This window comes from Hyaena hyaena, unplaced genomic scaffold (assembly GCF_003009895.1).
Source record: "Hyaena hyaena isolate Hyena2069 unplaced genomic scaffold, ASM300989v1 scaffold_1806, whole genome shotgun sequence".
Lineage (NCBI taxonomy): Eukaryota > Metazoa > Chordata > Mammalia > Carnivora > Hyaenidae > Hyaena > Hyaena hyaena.
Window position 1 is genome coordinate 1 of NW_024082436.1, and position 18,443 is coordinate 18,443.

The 18,443-nt window shown below is 43.4% G+C and overlaps 1 protein-coding gene across 4 annotated transcripts in view; it reads left to right on the forward strand.

Moving 5' to 3' along the window:
* The first annotated feature begins 11,169 nt into the window (after nucleotides 1–11,169).
* The window catches only part of CTNNA1 (catenin alpha 1), a 174,822-nt gene continuing 167,548 nt past the window's right edge, over nucleotides 11,170–18,443 (forward strand). The window contains exons 1-2 of one of the 4 annotated variants that reach the window (XM_039224868.1): nucleotides 11,170–11,253; nucleotides 15,672–15,814. Coding sequence is in view for 1 of the 4 variants with exons in the window: in XM_039224866.1 (XP_039080797.1) it covers nucleotides 12,190–12,202 (13 nt within the window). In the remaining 3 variants the exon portion in view is untranslated. Of the gene's footprint in view, nucleotides 11,254–11,550; nucleotides 11,640–12,107; nucleotides 12,203–15,671; nucleotides 15,815–18,443 lie in introns of those variants that run through there. The other 3 variants (XM_039224867.1, XM_039224869.1, XM_039224866.1) reach the window with 3 other exon arrangements.

Genomic DNA, 18,443 nt, shown 5'->3' on the forward strand with positions numbered 1-18,443 from the left:
AGCCGCGAGATCATGACCTAAGCGAAAGTCGGACGCTTAACCGACTAAGCCACCCAGGCGCCCCTGCTTTCTGTGATAGAGGGGCAGGTTTCTGCCAGGCTCCCTGGCAGACGGAAGAGTGATTTATTATGATTAAAGAAATAAAGAAGCTGGACTGGTAAGAATGAATGGAGGGAGTCAGGATGGGCTGTAGCTTTGCCACACTCCACTGGGAGCTCCTGTAGTCCTGAAATCCCAGAGCCTACTCCGCCCAGTAGAGTTCAGTCAACCCAGAATCAGATTCCCTCTGGGTAAACAAAAAGCAAAGACTGACTTGGCTTCCATTTTAAGTTCTCCTGCATGTGGAAATCTTGTATGCGAACCCACGGGAGCATGTAAAGATTACTGGCAGATGTATCTCTCTGCTTTGTTCCCGGGGATTTTATTTTCCTCAGTTTCTTGGAGTCTAGAAAAATTGTTGTCAGGCAACAGAAGCAATGAATGGAGACACATGACTCATTCACCAATACATCTGAGATCTAAAGTGTATTAGTTTAATTCCATTTATGCTACAGTGCAACAATTCTTATTTTGATAGCACTTTTCCTACTCCTATAAAAATATAAAAATGCCAGGCAAAAAAAGAATTTTTAGAATAGTGAATACAAAGAACCAGGTTTTCATAATAAAGCCCACTGATACTCTTCAAGATAAGAATAAAGCCCACCCCATTCCTCCATTCCCTCTCCTTTTTAAAAGACTTATTTTTAGATAAAATTTTGCTTGGTTGTTACAGTCTTTAACTTTTTTTCTTTCAAGTTCCCGTTTCCATTGTCATCAACAAAAATATGAGCATGAAAGGGGCTGGAAGTGTTTGTTTTTGTGTACACATCTTTGATCATATCAGAGAGGAGAGAATCATGAACACGCGCTGCTGATTTTAAGAACTAAATCTTGATTTTTCTTTCTGTAGGGAAATGAATAACATGAATAAAGAGAATCTTACACATGTTTTTTAAGTGTCAAGGGCCTTAGTTTGGTGTTTTTATTTTATTTATTAAAAAAAAAATTTTTAGTGTTCATTTTTGAGAGAGAGAAAGAGAGCAGGAGTGGGAGGGGCAGAGAGAGGGAGACCCAGAATCTGAAGCAGGCTTCAGGCTCCAAGCTGTAGCACAGAGCCCCATGGGGGCTCAAACTCATGAACTGTGAGATCATGACCTGAGCCAAAGCTGGACATTTAATTTAACTGACTGAGCCACCCAGGTATCCAGGTTTTTCTAACTTAAAACTTAACCCACTGGAGGCACCTGGGTGCCTCAGACGGTTGAGAGTCTGATTCTGGCTCATGTCATGATCTCCTGGTTTGTGGGTTCAAGACCCACAACAGCCTCTCTATTATCTGCACAGGGCTTGCTTTTGATCCTCTGTCCCTCTCTGTCTGCCCCTCCGCCGTCTGTGCTCGCAGACATGCACGCATGCGCATGTTTTCTCCCTTTCAAAAATGAAAACATTAAAAAAAACAAACTATTGGTTAAAGCCAATAGCATCGTCTGTTAGAAGAGGCCTGGAAGAGATACAAGGGAGCCCTTGTCCTTCCTTCACCCCTAAGACACCAACCAGGTCCATTTGTCAAATTGAAGCTATGCAAAAAGATAAAATGTATACAGCTTAAGAACCAGGAATTTAAAGTGTTTCCATTATGGTGTAGTCTTGACATGAAAATTATTTGAATTTGGCTTTTCAACAAAGAGTTTTTTTACAAGGCATTGATATTCAGAGGCTAAGTGGGGGTAGTTAAGAGCCTGGTTCTGGATTCTGGGGGTGGGTCCTAGCACTGCCACATAGTCCTAGTGTGACCTGAGCCTCTGTTCTCTCATTCACAGAATAAGGAAAGCAATAGTAAGTATTTCAGGATTGTTGAGAGGCTTGGGTGACATGTAAAGTTCTTAGCACAAAGCATATACCAGAGACATGTTAGCTATGAGCTATTATTATTTTCAGTTATGGAGTGTGAAAATAATTTTTTTAAGTTTTATTTACTTAAGTAATGTCTACGTTCCACGTGGGGCTTGAACTCACCACCCTGAGATCAAGAGTCTCATGCTTTACCAACTGAGTCAGCCAGGTGCCCCTAAAGTAATTATTATTGTATGAGCAAACGAATTAATGAATGAGTTGTAAGTATACTTGACTTTGTTTTCTGTCTGAGCTTAGACTAGTTATCACTGTTTTCTCAACTCTAGCTGCATATTAGAATCAGCCTGGGAGATTTAAAAGTTGCTTAGTCCCTACCTAGGAAGAGATGAATCCCAGCTTCTGGTGGTGGTGCCTGGGTATGATATATTTTCTTTAATTACACTTTTTTTTTAGTTTGTTTCTTTATTTTAATTTTTTTAAAAAAGTTTTATTTCTTTAATTTTTATTTACTTATTTATTTTAAAAAAAGTTTTATTTCTTTATTTTGAGAGTGAGAATGCAAACAGGGTAGGGGGGCAAAGAGAGAGAGAGAGAGAGAGAGAGAGAACCCCAAGCAGGCTCCATGCTGTCAGGATGCGGTGCTTGAGACCATGAACTGTGAGATCATGACTTAAGCCAAAGGCAGACACTTAAACAACTGAGCCACCCAGGAACCCTATTTACTTATTTCGAGAGAGAGACAGAGACAGAGAGAGAGAGGGAGAGATTGTGTGAACACGAGTGGGGGAGGCCAGAGAGAAAGAGAGAGAGGATCCCAAGCAGGCTTCACGCTGCCACACAGCTTGATGTGGGGCTCAATCTCAGTAACTGTGAGATCATGACCTGAGCTGAAATCAAGAGTCAGATGCTAAATTAACTGAGCCACCCAGGTACCCCCTGGGTACCATATTTGAAAAATATTTCCAGGGGCGCCTGGATGGCTCAGTTGGTTAAGTGTCCAACTCTTAGTTTCACCTCAGGTCATGAGCCTGGGGCCAAAGGATTGAGCCATATGTCAGCCTCCGCACTGAGCTTCTCTGTGAGGGATTCTCTCTCTCTGCCAGTCTCCCCAACTCGGTGCTTGTGCTCTTTAAAAAACAAACAAAAAACCCCAAAAAACTCTCCAGGTGATTCTAAAGTGCAGCCAGAGTTGTGAGTTACTGAGCTACACAAAAATGAAGAATAAGAGACAAAGCTTCCAAGGTGGCAGGACTTTACTACTTTCCCCCTACCTGGCTGAAAAGAAATAGAAAGGCAACTAGGGCCATCAGGCATTCATTTGTTTTTGACCCTCATGTGGTCCTACACATTGGTTTTACCTTTAGTTTTTACTGACTCTTGTCCAAATCTGACCTTCTTTGTTAGCTTTCCCCAGGCTAAGCCAAGAGTCACTTTGATCTCTTCTATGGGACTTAATGCTGGTGTGGTCGTGTGTGTGTGTGTGTGTGTGTGTGTGTGTGTGTGCGTGTTCATTATTTCATGGCCACAATAAGAGGTAAAGATTTTTCAACTTTTCATTCCAAAGCTGTCAAGTCAGTTCTCATCAGTTTTGGAACTTCACTCATTTGTTTTTGTTTTTTGTTTTTGTTTTTTTTTTTTTAGTGTTTCATTTATTTCTAGGAGAGAGAGAGAGACAGCGTGAGCAGGGGAGGGTCAGAGAGAGAGGGAGTCACAGACTCTGAAACAGGCTCCGGGCTCTGAGCTGGCAGTCAGCACAGGGCCCGACGCGGGGCTCGAACCCACGAACCGCGAGATCATCACCTAAGCGAAAGTTGGACGCTTAACTGCCTAAGCCACCCAGGCACCCCTTCACTCATTTGTTTTTATCTTCTTTAAGGGTTGTGAAGTGCTTCCCATGAGATAATATCCAGGAAAAGTGCTTTGCAAACTGGGAAGTTATTTAACCAGCCCAATGTAGGTAGATAATAATGAAGTCCTCATAATGCAGAGAGTCTGCAAAATGATCATCTTTATTGACATGTTGACATTATTTTGTGTAACATTTTAGAATACTCCACAAAGCCTTGCTAATTGATTTTTTTTATTGTTTTTCTATTACATTCTTAGCGTAGTTTAACCCCTGTGATTATGTGCTCTATGTTCAACAACCTGAAGTAAGTTGAAACCTTACAAATGTAAGCCTCAACCCAAATGTCATCAATTGACATTAGTTAACAGTTTCTTGGCTTCACTGCCACTTGGTTTTCCTCCCATATCTATGGCCACTCATTCTTTCTGCCAATATATTTTTTAAAGTTTTATTTATTTAAATAATCTCTATACCCAAGAAGAGGCTCAAACTCATGACCGTGAGATCAAGAGTTGCACACTTTTCTGACTGAGCCAGCAAGGCTCCCCTGCAAATATTTTTAAAATGCATTTTATATTCCAGGAACTGTGCTAAATAACAGAAGCAGAAAAGTGAAAAAGTCAGACAAGATTCCTGTCTTCATGAAACTTTGAATCTAATGGAGGAAACAGAAAACAAACCAGTAGACAAACAAGGCAATTCTAGAGAGGGATAAGTGCTATAGAGAGTAGAAATAGAGTAACATGGTAAAGAGCGGCTGGGGTGCAGGGGTGTGGTCAGGGAAGGCCTCTTTGACCAGGTGGTGTCAGAATTGGTCCTTAAGAATAAGAAGCAGAGGCAGGGATGAATAGGCAAAGCACAGCAGATTTTCAGGACAGTGAAAATACTTTGTATAGTATTATAATGATGTATGCATGTTACTACACATTTGTCCAAACCTGTAGAATACACACCGAGACTCAAACATAATGTAAACTATGGCTTTGGATGATTTTGATGTGTCAATATAGGCTCATCAGTTTTAACAAACGTTACTACTCTAGTGGGGAATATTGATAATGGGGGAATGTGTGGATACAAGGTCTATATGGGAAATATCTCTCTCGGTTTTGTCATGACCCTAAAACTGTTCCAAAAAGAATAAAGTATTTTGAAAATGGCTGAAAAGATTGGGGAAAAAACACTGTAAGTGATCTAAAAAATCCAGCATAGACACTAAATAAAATATTTAATTTAAGAAAAAAAAGAAAAAGAAGGAGGCAAGATGAAGAGTTAGGGCAAAGAGACTTCCAAGTAGAGGGTGCAGGAAATGACAAGATCCTGATGTAGGAAAGGAAGAGGAAGGCTCTGGGGCTGCAGAAGGGAACTCAGTCTCCTGTTCTAGTTCTTCATCTTAAAAGTTGGTCTTGGGCCTCCATCTTTTCTTTCTACATGTTGTCCAAGTGCAGATGAGTCCCATACCTCTAGCTTCACTCAGGGCTTTCCTGAGTTCAGATCTGGATATACCATTCTCTACAGGATATCTGTTCTTAGATGTTTGGTATGTACTAAAACTAAGCATGACCAAAAATAGCTCTTTGTCTGCATTGTTTTCCACCCTTTCTGTACCTCCTTTACCTCCAGGGCTCTCATCTGGGTCAATGGCACCATGATTTCTTCACATGATCAAGTCAGAAAGTTCTGTATCCAATCTATTGGCAAGGCTGTCCTTTTGCATGGGTCCCAAATCTATCCACTTTTGCGTTCACTGCTTAAATACTATTCTATACGCAGAAAACCTAAAGTCCTCTTAATTCCTCTCCCTGCATGTAATCACCATAACACTTTGCTGTGTATTCCTACATACTTGTAACCATTTATTCAACTAAGTACATGTTATCTGTCAGGCACAGCTTTAGGTGCTGGAACCACAACAATGAACAGAGAAATTTACCTGCTTTAATAACACTTATATTCTAATGGAGAAGACAGCAAATAAATAATCATATATTAGGTGGTGACCAGTGCTATGAAATACAGTAGGGTAAAGAAATAAAATAGAGGGGCACCTGCTGGTTCAGTTGGTGGGGTGTCCAAATCTGGATTCTGGTTCAGGTCATGATCCCAGGGTCGTGGGACTGGCCCCTTATCTGGTTCTATGCTGATCATGGATCCTGCTTAGGATTCTCTCTTTTCTCCCTCTGCCCTTCTCCCCCACTCACGTGTTCTCTCAAAAAAATAATAAAATTTAAAAATATATTAACAAATAAGAAATATAACGGAGAGGGTAGGGGAGGGAAGTGGTTGCTAGTGGTATTTTATCAAGGGCAGTTAGGGAATGCTGCTTGGACAAGAAGACCTTTGAGATCTGAATGAAGTCATGGGGTGAGATAAAATGCTATGGGGGAAGACCATTCCAAGCATTGGTAATTGGAAATGCAAAAGCCATGAAGGCAGGAAGGTGCTTGATGTGTTATGGAACAGTATAGGGCAGCAGGGAAAGATGTAGGGGAAAAGCCAAAGATAGGTCTGAGGTTGCTAGGCAAGATCTTGTAGATTTTATTCTGAGTGAAATAGGAAGAACTGGAGGGTTCTGAACAGATGATATGTTTTAAATGGCTTAGCAGTTATGAGAGAAGAGCATTTAAATGGATATATATATGTTGTTCAAACTTAAATAGGGTATTATGTGCACTGCTTTACAATCTGCTTTCTTCCAAAGTAAAATTTTTAAAAACAAAATATGATCATGTTTTCTCTTTGTTTGAAATCCTTTGTAGTGCCCCCTCCCCTTTACAGTAAATTGTGAAGCCTTATAAAGCCCTCTCCAGTCTGGCCTCTACTTACCTCACCTGCTTTCAGAAGTGAAAAGAATCAGAGAACTTCTTTTCGTGGAATGGGACTCAGGGCCTTCAAAGTTCCTTGTCCCTTGGTCTAGAATCAAACTTTCCTTCCCTCTCTATCCGTTTCGTCCTTGTCTTTTTTTAAGGTCCCACTTACTCATTCTTTCTTTCATTCAACAAATATTTATTGAGGGATCTGCTATGTACCCGGCACTATTCTAGGCACCAAGGACATAGCACTGAATAAAATAGACAACAGTTCTCACCCTCATGAGGCTTAAATTCTAGTGGAAGGCAGACAGAAGAAAATAAGTTAATAAATAAATTATATACATGTATACATACATATATATGTATGACTTTATATGTCAGATGGTTATACACCCTACGAGAAATAAAAAGCAAGGAGAGAGGGATGGGGATGTTGGGGGAAGTGGTTGCAATTTTAAATAGGGTGGCCAAGAGGAAGCCTCCCTCAAAAAGTGACAGCTGAGCCTCGCCCTGGGGGAGGTGAGAGAGTGAGTCAGGCTGTTATTTGGAGGAGAGCATTCCAGGCAGAAAGGAAAGGCCCTAAGGGGAGAGGCTGCCTGCTGGGTTCCAGGAATAGTAAAGAGGCCAGTGTGTCAGAGAAATGTGTAGGAGCAGGTGAGGTCTGCAGGCCCTTATAAGGACCTTGCCTTTTACTCTGGGTGGCACAGGAGCCATTGGAGGATTTTGGGCAGAGTAGGAGTAACATGCTGGACTTATATTTTACAGGATCACTCCAGCTGCTGAATTAAGAGTAGACTGTGGGAGGCAAGGGCAAAAAGTAAGGAAACCAGTTAGGAGGCTTCTGTGAAGTTCAAGTAAGTGATAATGATGGCTTGATTCAGGATGTTAACAGTGGAAATGGCATAAAACACACACACACAGAATACATTTTGAAGGTAGAGGCACAGGATTTGTTGAGGAATCAGATATAACATGTGTGAGGGAAAGAACATGGTCAAGTATTACTCCAAAGTTTTTGGCCTAAACAACTAAAAGAATGGAGTTGCCATTTAATGAAATGAAGAAAACTGTGGGATCAGCAGGTTTGGACAGAATTGTCAGGAAATAAGTTTTAGAAATATAGACATATAAAGTGTGAAATGTCTAGATCCTAGTAGGTATCTAAATGGAGGTATCAAGTAGGAAAATGGATATGGTAGTTAGAATTCAGGGGAAAGGTTCAGGTTGTGATATAAACCTGGCATTGTCAGCATATTTATTACCAAAAGATTGGATGAGATTGCTAATGAGTTTATGACAGACAGACATAGGGGTCCAAAGATGGAGTCCTGGGACACTCTATCATCAGTTCTTAAACTTTTTGATCTCAGCAATCTTCTACACTCTTAAAACTTCTTGAAGATCTCAAAGAGCTTGTTTATGCGAGTTTTGTCTATCAGTGTTTACTGTATGATTACATTCTCATCAATAACATCTTTTAAAGAAAAATGACAATGTTGTCTAAAACAAAAGGAAATTTAGGAAGAAGTGTCATTATTACTTGCATTTTTGCAAATCTCCTTAACTGTCTGGTTTAATAAGTGGTAACTGGATTCTCCATCTGCTTCTGCATTCTGTGTGATGCCATATGATACATCATGTCGTCTGGAACACTCTAGTGTAGATCATGAGAGACTGGGAATGAATGAGGCAAATAATATTCTAATATTATTATGAAAATAGTTTACTACTCCCTAAAAAGGGACTCAGGAGTCCTTGGAGTGACTTTGAGAACTGCTGCTCTAACATTTAGAGGTTGGGAGGATTTAGAAGGAATCTCTAAAGGAGAATAAGAAGTTGCAGCCAGAAAAGCTGGAAGAAACTCAGAAGAAACTAGTGTCCTAGAGGCCCAATGAAGATACTGTGTCAAGAAGGAGACTGATCAAGCTTGGAGGTCATCAGGGACCTTGATGAAAGCAGTTTTGGTGGAGAGGTGAGCGCTAAAGTAGGACTGGCATGAGTCATAGCATAAAGGTCACTTCCTCAGGTCACTGAACCCAGCCTAGGTTAATTTCCCCCCAAATCTACTTCTATCTCATCTCTCTTCTATCTTCACACTTGACTTTGTTTTTATAGCTTTACCTGTTTTAATAGCTGTCTCTTCCATTACATTTTAAGTTGTGTGAGAAGAGGATCAGGGTAGTTTTATTCTTTACTGTAGCATGGCTTCTTCCCCCCCACCCCATACAAAGCAAGTGCCTGGGACACAGTGAATGCTCAAGTCTACCCTGGTAAGGTTTTCAAGGTTTCTCAGAGGTAGAAAGCTGACTCCCCTTAGCTTACTAGGCACACTGCAATTCCCTTATCATATCCTTTTTGTCATCTGACCCTTCTCTTTCATCTTTAAGGCCTTCGCATTGCTGTAACAAATTACCACAGACTGGGTAGTATAAACAACAGAAATTTATTTCTCATAGTTCTGGGGACTGGAAAGTCCAAGATCAAGATATCAGCATGGTAACATTCTGGTGAGAATTCTCTTCCTCTCTTCCTGGTTTATAGTCAGAGGCTTCTTGCTGTGTCCCCACATGGCAGAAGGGGCAAGGGATGTCTCTGGGGCCTCTTTTATAAGGGCACTAATCCCATTCCTGAGGGCTCCTCCCTCATGACCTAGTCACCTCCCAAAAGCACCTCTCATCATACCATCAGTTTTGGCATTAGGTTTTCAACATATGAATTTTGGGGGACCCAAATATTAAACCTATGGTAGGGCCTTATGCTTAGAATGGCTTCACGAACATTCTGCTGTCTTGAAATTCTTTTTTTTTTTTTAAATTTTTTTTAATGTTTTATTTATCTCTAGGAGAGAGAGATAGCGTGAGCAGGGGAGGGTCAGAGAGAGAGGGAGTCACAGACTGAAACAGGCTCCAGGCCCCGAGCTGGCAGTCAGCACAGAGCCCGACGCGGGGCTCGAACCCACAAACCGCGAGATCATGACCTAAGCGAAAGTCGGACACTTAACCGACTAAGCCACCCAGGCGCCCCTGTCTTGAAATTCTTAATAATTTTGAAACAGGGGCCTCACAGATTAAGTAGCTACTCCTCAGTGAGGTGATGGATATACAAAGCTATGGAGTATAATCCCTTAACTGTTCAAACAGAAAAGTTGGTTCAGATATTTATTGACTGATTACTATGATCTGAGGTAGCCAAGTATGGTGGGGGGAAGCCATGGCCATTCCAGGCAGGGGAGACTACAGGAGCAAAGACTCTGAAGACAGAGAATGGGGTGTATTGGGGCAAGAATGGCTTGTTAAGGTCTTTCTTTTTGAAGTTTGTTCTCTCCCTTCATGGTCCTATTGCGCCTTGTCCACATCTCTTACCTAGCAGAAACCCAGAGCGCTTTGAATTACCATGGGCACATTCACCTGTGGATGTTAACTTGGCACTGTCTAGGGGATGAGTACTGAGCTGGGTGATGGACGGAATACAGGCTTTGTTTTCCAGGAGTCTGCATTTCCTGGAGGAGAGGGAGATGTGAGTAGTAAAGGGTAAACATGTTGTGGAAGTCTCCCTTGTACCCTGCTCAGTGCTCAGTACCAAGCTGGCAGTGGGTATTGGGTCTTGCCTTATTTTGAATTTCTAGGCCAATGCTGAAATCAACCTTGTTCATCATCCCAGCATGAAGGAGTTGAAACCCTTAGGGGTTTTTTTGTTTTTTTTTTTTATAATCAGGCTGATAGTGAATACATGTAATTGTTTTGTTTGTTTTGAAGTTTTTTTAGAGCATTCACCAGGAAGGTAAGGAAGGGTGGGGATAAACATTCCCTAAATGGCTGGAGGGGTAGAGATAAAAGCCAGGTCCATCAAGTGCGAGTGTGTGTGTGTAGGGGGTCAGTCTCAGGAGGGGATGCTGCTGTAACAGGTTCCTGCCCTTCAACAGGAGGCATCTTGGCTTCCTGATCTGTCAAGTGAGGGGATGGGTTAGGTGACTTCAAGGAGGCCTTCCACCTCACATTATAAAGTCCCTAGAGTCGGATTCTAGTTCCACTCCTTCTCAAGCTGTGAGGCCAGTTTCCTTCCGTAAAATCAGTGGGTGGGCCTAGGGAACTTTTCTGGAAGCCTGTAACTCGGGAGCACCTGTGGCACTCCAGGAGCGTCCCCAGGACTGCGTCGCCGCGCTGGGTTCCTGAGACACCGGCAGGGGGGTGGGGCTAGCGCGGGCAGGGCCCTGGGACTCACCTGTGAGCCGAGCAGTGACTCACCTGCCCTCCCCCGTTCGCGGGCTGTTCCAGGAGTCATCGCTCCTCCTTCCTATCGGAGTGTGTTGGGGGGGTGCGAGGCGGGGCAGGTATCACTCCCGGCCCGGACGCCCACTAGGGCTCTGGCATGAAGTAACTCAGGGGTAAAGGGCGGAGAACAAGAGGTCCTCCTGGGAGTCCCGGCTCGACGTCGCCAGGGTCTCTCGGTCGGGGCCTCACCCCTCAAAGCTAGGGCCTGGAAAACGGGGCGACGGCGGGAGGCGCCGGGAAGAGCGCGCCGGAGGGAGGTGCTGGGAAGGGCGGGCGGGGCCGGGGCCGCGGGCGGGGGGCGGGCCGGGGGCGGGGGCGCCGGGCGGCCCATTTCCTCCTCGGAGACGGACTGGAGGGAGACAAAGCGGCGGCCGTCGGCTTCGGGCCTCGGGAATTCGTTCTGCGCTCGCCTCACTCGCCGCAGGTAACTCTTCAGGCAGGCGCGGGCTCCGCAGTCTGGCTGAGGGGTTCCTCTTGTGGGCGGGCGGGCGGGCCAGGTCTTCTCTGCGACCCCGCCCTGAATCGGGCTTCTGGAGCGCTGTGGTGCGGCACCCGGCCCGCTTCTTGTGCGGGGGCCCCCGGCCTGCGCCCTGGCGGGGCGGGCGGGCGGGGCCGCGGCTTCCTGGCTCTCGGGAAGTTGAGGGGCCGCGGTGGATGGAGCGGAGCGAGCGGCAGGCCCCGCGCGGACGCGGCGCTTACTCTTCGGGAAAGTTTTTCCCGGTTTCTAAACTTTGTCCCGGCAGACTCGGCGCGCGCGCCCGGCCCCCTCGGCCGGCTTCCTTGTGGAGCGAAGGCTGCGCGCTGCTTCCGGTACGGGAGTGGTGGAGAGTTGAGCTTTCCTGTGAAGTGATTGTGGTTTGTGGTTTCCGTGGTCGCACCCTCCTCACCCGCCTCAGAAACTTGGCTGTAGGGTGGACTCGAGGATTGCGGAGCTTGCGCTCCCGCACGCGCGGGCCGGGGCGAATGTGCGAGTGCAGTGCTGCTTTTCTCGGACCGGGTCTGGCTGGGAAGGTGCGCCACACCCGAGTGGACTTTTCGCGTGTACCAAGTTAACCTTTGTTGTGCAATTACTCAGTCTGTTCGTGCTGGTTAATAGGACGCCCTTCACTCGCGTTAGTCCTGGTATTCATGTGTGGCGTTGGAGTCTTTCTTGTGGACTTTTAAAGGAGTGTGCGTGTGTGAAGTACTTGTTGGAACAAATGTGGACTGAATGCCTGACCCTGGTTTGGCAGGAATGGCGTCCTAACAATGCAGGCGGCAGTTGGCTCAAACCAGGATTGGCAGACACCCTCATTTCCTCCTGCGTCTCTGTAGCATTTTTTGGTGTTTGTTTTGTACAGAATCTGCAGTTTAGAAGATTATGTTGAGATATGGTAAGTCTCCAAATAAATTAAGGGCATTTCATATATATATGTTGAAGGAAACAGCTACATTGTGTTGTTGCCACAGGATAAGCATTTTCATGAGAGGATATTTTTGTTTAGCACTGACTTTTTAAAGGACTCTACAGGAATGTATTACTTTAAGAAAATGTAAATTAATTTAGGATCTGTTATTTTGTTTTATAAGACGTTAAGAGTGGAAAAATTATCGGTAGCCTCTCTCTAGTTATTTACCCTTCTTAACTTTTTAAAAAAATTGTTTTATCCACTTTTCTTACGGACCCACAGATGAATTAAAATGTCTGTGCCCCCCAAGAGCTGACAGTGTAATGTAGGGAAGGAATATAACCCAGATGTAGTGCAGGGCAGACCATAACAGTACACGTGCATGAGTCCGATCTTGTACACTGCTAATGATAAAAGAAACCTGTGGACGCACGGAGTGGAGGCTAATAAATTTTGCTTGGGGAAGTACAGAAAGGCTTCTGGGAGTGGCGTTTGAAGGGATGAAACATGAGAAGGGTTTTGGCAGTGGAGGAAACGTAAACGGGAAGAGAAGTTTGTGGAATTGTGACTTAACTCTTCTGGTTTTCCTTAAATTTTTGGCTCTTGCTTCTCAGTGTTTTTTTCCCCCCAGTCCTCTCTTGCCTAAGATTCTATCCAACATGTCTCAGGTTTTCACACCGTTGAGGTGGCATCACTTTTTTTTTTTTAATGTTTTATTTATTTCAGAGAGAGAGAGCGTGAGCAGGGGAGGGTCAGAGAGAGGGAGATACAGAATCTGAAACAGTCTCCAGGTTCTGAGCTAGCTGTCAGCAGAGACTGACTTGGGGCTCGAACCCACGAACCGTGAGATCATGACCTGAGCAGAAGTCGGATGCTTAACCGACTGAGCCATCCAGGCGCCCCGGCGCCACTTTCATTCCCATCATCAACATCTCATTCCATACAGTGATTGGGAGATCAGGGGTGCCTTTTCCAAGGTGAGAATCCCTTCTCACAGTCTCCCTGTCTTCAGACTTAGGTACTAAATTAGTCCAAGTCTCTCTTTTGATAGTGATGTCACCCTTGACCTACATCATCACCTGTGCGTCAGAGAGCTGAGTGTCCCAGGGGCTTCTCAACCTCGGCATGCCCAAAATGAGACACTTTTCTGGAAACCTAAACCGTATGTGGAGATCAGCAGTAACTGGTAGGGTCCAGGAAATTTTTTTGAGAAAGTAATAACCTGAGACAGGATGGACAGATTTAGTTGTTGCAGGTGTTGGTATATAGTGCTGGTGAAGATCTGGACAAAGGAACATGGTCCTCTGCTTGTGTAAAGGTCCTGAGGTAGGAATGAACTTCATGTGGTTTGAGATCTAAGAGAAGACCTGTATAGCTTTGAAAACTTTTGGGTTAGGGAGAAGGTCTCACATGAGATTGCAGAACACCAGATTACATGTTTGAATTTTATGCTAAGAGCTGTAGGAAGCTATTGTAGGGAATTTCATGATCTGGTTTTTGTTTTTTATTTATTTTTAAGTTCACTTATTTATTAATTTTAAAAAATGTTTATTTGTGTGAGAGTGAAAGTGCGTGCTCTCTTGAGTGGGGGAGGGGCAGAGAGCGAGGAGACAATCCCAGGAGGCTCCAAGGCTCAGTCTGAGCTGTCAGCATAGAGCCTGATGCGGGGCTCAAAGTAACAAACTGTGAAATCATGACCTGAGGTGAAGTTGGATGCCCAGCTGACTGAGCTACCCAGGCACCCCAAAGTTCACTTATTTTTTTTGAGAGAGAGAGAGAGAGAGAGAGAGAAAGTGTGTGTGTGTGGGGGGAGGAGGACGGGCATAGAGAGAGACTCCCAAGCAGGCTCCACACTGCCAGTGTGGAGCCCACGACGGGCCTGAGGCCATGAATGGTGAGATCCTGACCCAAGCAAAAGTCCCAACGCTCAACCAAGTGAGCCATCCAGGCGCCCTTCATGATCTGATTTTTAAGAAAATTGTTTTAAAAATTTATTATTAAGAGACAGAGAAAGACAGAGCATGAGTGTGGGAGGGGCAGACAGAGGGGGAGACACAGAATCTGAAGCAGGCTCCAGGCTCTGAGCTGTCAGCACTCAGCTGGACGCAGGGTTCAAATCTACAGACCATGAGATCATGACCTAAGCCAAAGTTGGATGCTCAACTGACTGAGCCATGTAGGTGCCCTCCCCCCGCCATCTGATTTTTTAAAAGAGGAGCACTCCTGTTTGTGCTTGGAAGCCTTGTATTAGGTACAGATGAAAGTAGGGAGTTAAGCAACGAAGGTGGTGGGGATAAAGGGAGCTGTATTTTGGGGAAATGAGACAGGACTTAAATAAAGATTGGATACAGGGGTATAGACTTATCTGTAACTTGTTTCCTCAAATGATGCGCCCCCTCCCCGCCAATGTATTTTATCCCTTTCATGATGAGCTCTTCCTCATATCTCATGACTTCAAATTAGCCCTTTCCTTTCTGGTGGCAGATTTCTCACCAGGAGGGTACTCTATTGTATTGTACCTTATTGATGTCCCTGTTTTTACATAGCTTTTTCTGCTATGAAATGGGCCTGTGAGCCCCTTGATAATCTTAGCATTTGACTTGGTACCTGGCCTGGAGGTACTTCTTATCTTGGAGTCTAGTTTATGGGTGGAACCGTGATGGATGAGGCAATAGTCAGATTATGGCAAACTGAAAACCATCTCCATTCCATTCTTCGTTTTCCACCCATATCTAATCAGAGATGAAATCCTCTCCATCCAGTGTTCATTTTACACTAATTCCTTTTTTCTATTTTCTCTACTTCCACTGCAGTTTAGATGATGTTATCTTTGAACTATCAAAACTACTTGTAGTTCTCTGGATAAATGATTCTATTATTGTTTGCTTTGGTGCCTTTTTCATATTTTTTCCTTTGCCTGGAGCATTCTCTTTTTTTCATCCCTCTGACAACCTCATTTACTCTTTTTTTTTTTTTTTTCCATTTACTCTTTAAAACCCACCTTAGATGTCAATGCCTCTGGGTTTTCTCTTAGAACTAACTGATTTTTGGGTCATTTGTACATGTTCTGTGGTTGCATGTTTCATGCTGTTTGGTAAATATTTTTATGTATGCCTTCTTCCCAGCTGGGGGTTTCTTGGAAGTGAAGTCTAGGCTTTTGTTTTTGACAAAACTTAAAAAAATTAAAGTACGATATACATGTAGAAGAGTGCTCAAATCATAAGAGTGCCTGCTTATTGAAGTATCTGAGTGAAGACCATCCACTGTCCAGACCAAGAAACATTAAACTACCAGCTAGTACTCTGGAAATTTCCGAAAGTTGCGTTTTGTCCCTTCACAATCACTGCCTGTCTCAGTGCTCTCTTTAGTTTTTAATCTGATATTTGGGAACATTATGGTTGCTTAATTAGGGTTTGCCATAGTTAGTTGAGTGTCTTCCTGTCTTCCTCTCCAGCTTTCAGTCTTTACACCTAAGCAGAACTCACATTCATATGAGAAATATTACTGTCGCCTTGCTGAACTGGTCAGACTCTTCGCTTGGAATACCAGGGCTTCTGAATTCTAGCCCTAACATAACTTGTTCAAATTCATTTTCTACAGTAAGTTCAAATTTGTTTTCTACTTACAGTATAGGTATGAGTCCTGCAGGCATTTGTACTAGAGTACCTCATCCTTCTCTGACACAAACACCCTCCATTTATGAAGGCTAATCATGGCTTTTTTCATTGAGACATTTATCATCATTGCTGAAGTGATCTTTAATTGACTAGAAATCTAAAATTTGCCGCCAATTATTACATTCTCACTATCCTGTTTTTTGGTTGTTTTTTTTGGTGTGTATTTTTTGGTAGTAAAATATGTAACAAAATTTACTATTTAATTATTTTTATGTATACTGTGGCATTGAGTATATTCACATTTTTAAAAATGTTTTATTTCTGAGAGAGAGAGAGAGGCAGTGTGAGCAGGGGAGGGTCAGAGAGAGAGGGAGATACAGAATCTGAAACAGTTTCCAGGCTCTGAGCTAGCTGTCAGCACACAGAGCCTAACTTGGGGCTCGAACCCACAAACCGTGAGATCATGACCTGAGCGGAAGTCAGACACTTAACCGACTGAGCCACCCAGGCGCCCCAAGTATATTCATATTTTTGTGCACTCATCACCACTATATATGGAATTTTTTTTTTATTTTCCCAAACTGAAACTCCATATCCATTAAATAGTAACTCCCCATTTTGCCTCCCTTCAGTCCCCTGGCAATCACTATTGTACTTTCTTCTCTTGAATTTGATTACTGTATGTACCTCATGTAGGTGGAATACTACAGTCTTTGTTCTTTTGTGACTGGTTTATTTTACTTGGCATAATACCTTCAATGTTAACCTGTATTGTAGCATGTGTCAGAAATTCCTTCCTTTTTTAGGCAGAATGATATTCTATTATCTCTTCATCTGTTGATAGATACTTTGGTTGCTAGCACTCTTTGGCGGTTATTAACACATCTTCACCAACACTTGTTATTTTCTTTCTTTCTAAAAATTTATTTATTTATTTACTTTATTTATAGCCAGAGCATGTGCATGTTAGCTGGGGAGTAGCACAGAAAGAGGGAGGGAGAGAGAGAATTCCAAGCAGGCTCTGCACTGTCAGCATGGAGCCTGTTGCAGGGTTCAAGCTCAAGAACCATTAGATCGTGACCTGAGCCAAAATCAAGAGTGCTTAACTGTTTGAGCCACCGAGGCACCCTTCTTTCTTTCCCTGCCTCCCTACCTAGCCATCTAATGGAATTGAGGTGATATTTCTTTGTGGTTTTGATTTACATTTCTGTGATGAGTGATGTTGAGTATCTTTTCATGTACTTCTTGACCATTTGTATATTTTCTTTGAGGAAATCTGTTCAAGTCTTAGGCCAATTTTAATTGGGTTGTTTGTCCACTCCTTCCGCCCCCCACCCCCTTTTGTTGAGTTGTTAACATACATTGTAACAGTTTCAAGTATACATGTAGTAATGCAACAATTCTGTATATTACTTAATGCTCATCATAAAAGTGTATCCTTAATTCCCTTCACCTATCTCACTCACCCACCTCCCCTCTGGGAGCCATCATTTAGAGTTAAGTGTCTGTTTTTTGGTGGTCTCCTTTTATTCTTTGTGTGTTTTATTTCTTAAATTGCACATATGAGTCGAATCATATGGTATTTGTCTTTTTCTGACTTATTTGACTTATTTCACTTAGGATTATATTTTCTAGAGCCATCCATGTTGCAAATGGCAAGATTTCATTCTTTTTTAATGGCTGAGTAATAGTTCATTGTGTGTGCGTGCGCGCAAACCCCACTCTTTTTTTTTTTTTTTTTTTAAATGTTTTTATTTATTTTTGAGAGAGCAGGGGAGGGGCAGAGAGGGAGGGAGACACAGTATCTGAAACAGGCTCCAGGCTCTGAGCTGTTCACACAGAGCCCGACGCGGGGCTTGAACCCATGAACCCTGAGATCATGACCTGAGCCGAAGTCCGACGCTTAACTGACTGAGCCACCCAGACGTCCCGTAACCCCACTCTTTTTTTTTTTTTTTAAATGTTTTATTTATTTCTAGGAGAGAGAGAGAGACAGCGCGAGCTGGGGAGGGTCAGAGAGAGAGGGAGTCACAGATTGAAACAGGCTCCAGGCTCTGAGCTGGCAGTCAGCACCGAGCCCGACGTGGGGCTTGAACCCACGAACTGCGAGATCATGACCCAAGCGAAAGTCGGATGCTCAACCGACTAAGCCACCCAGGCGCCCCATCCCCACTCTTTTTTTAACCATTCATTAATCAATGGACACGGGCTGCTTCCATGATTTAGCTATTGTAAATAATATTGTAGTTAAACGTAAGGATGCCTGTGTCTCTTTGAATTAGTGTTTCTGTATTCTTTGGTACATATCCAGTAGTGGGTGTACATTCTGGATATTAATTACTTTTCAGTATATGATTTGCAAATACTTTTTCTAAGTTTAGGGTTGATAATCCCCTTTGATGCATGAAGGTTTTAAATTTTAATCAAGGTCAGCTTACATTTTTTTTTTAAGTTTTTAATGTTTTATTTATTTCTAGGAAAGAGAGAGAGAGACAGCGTGAGCAGGGGAGGGTCAGAGAGAGAGGGAGTCACAGACTGAAACAGGCTCCAGGCTCTGAGCCGGCAGTCAGCACAGAGCCCGACGCGGGGCTCGAACCCACGAACCGCAA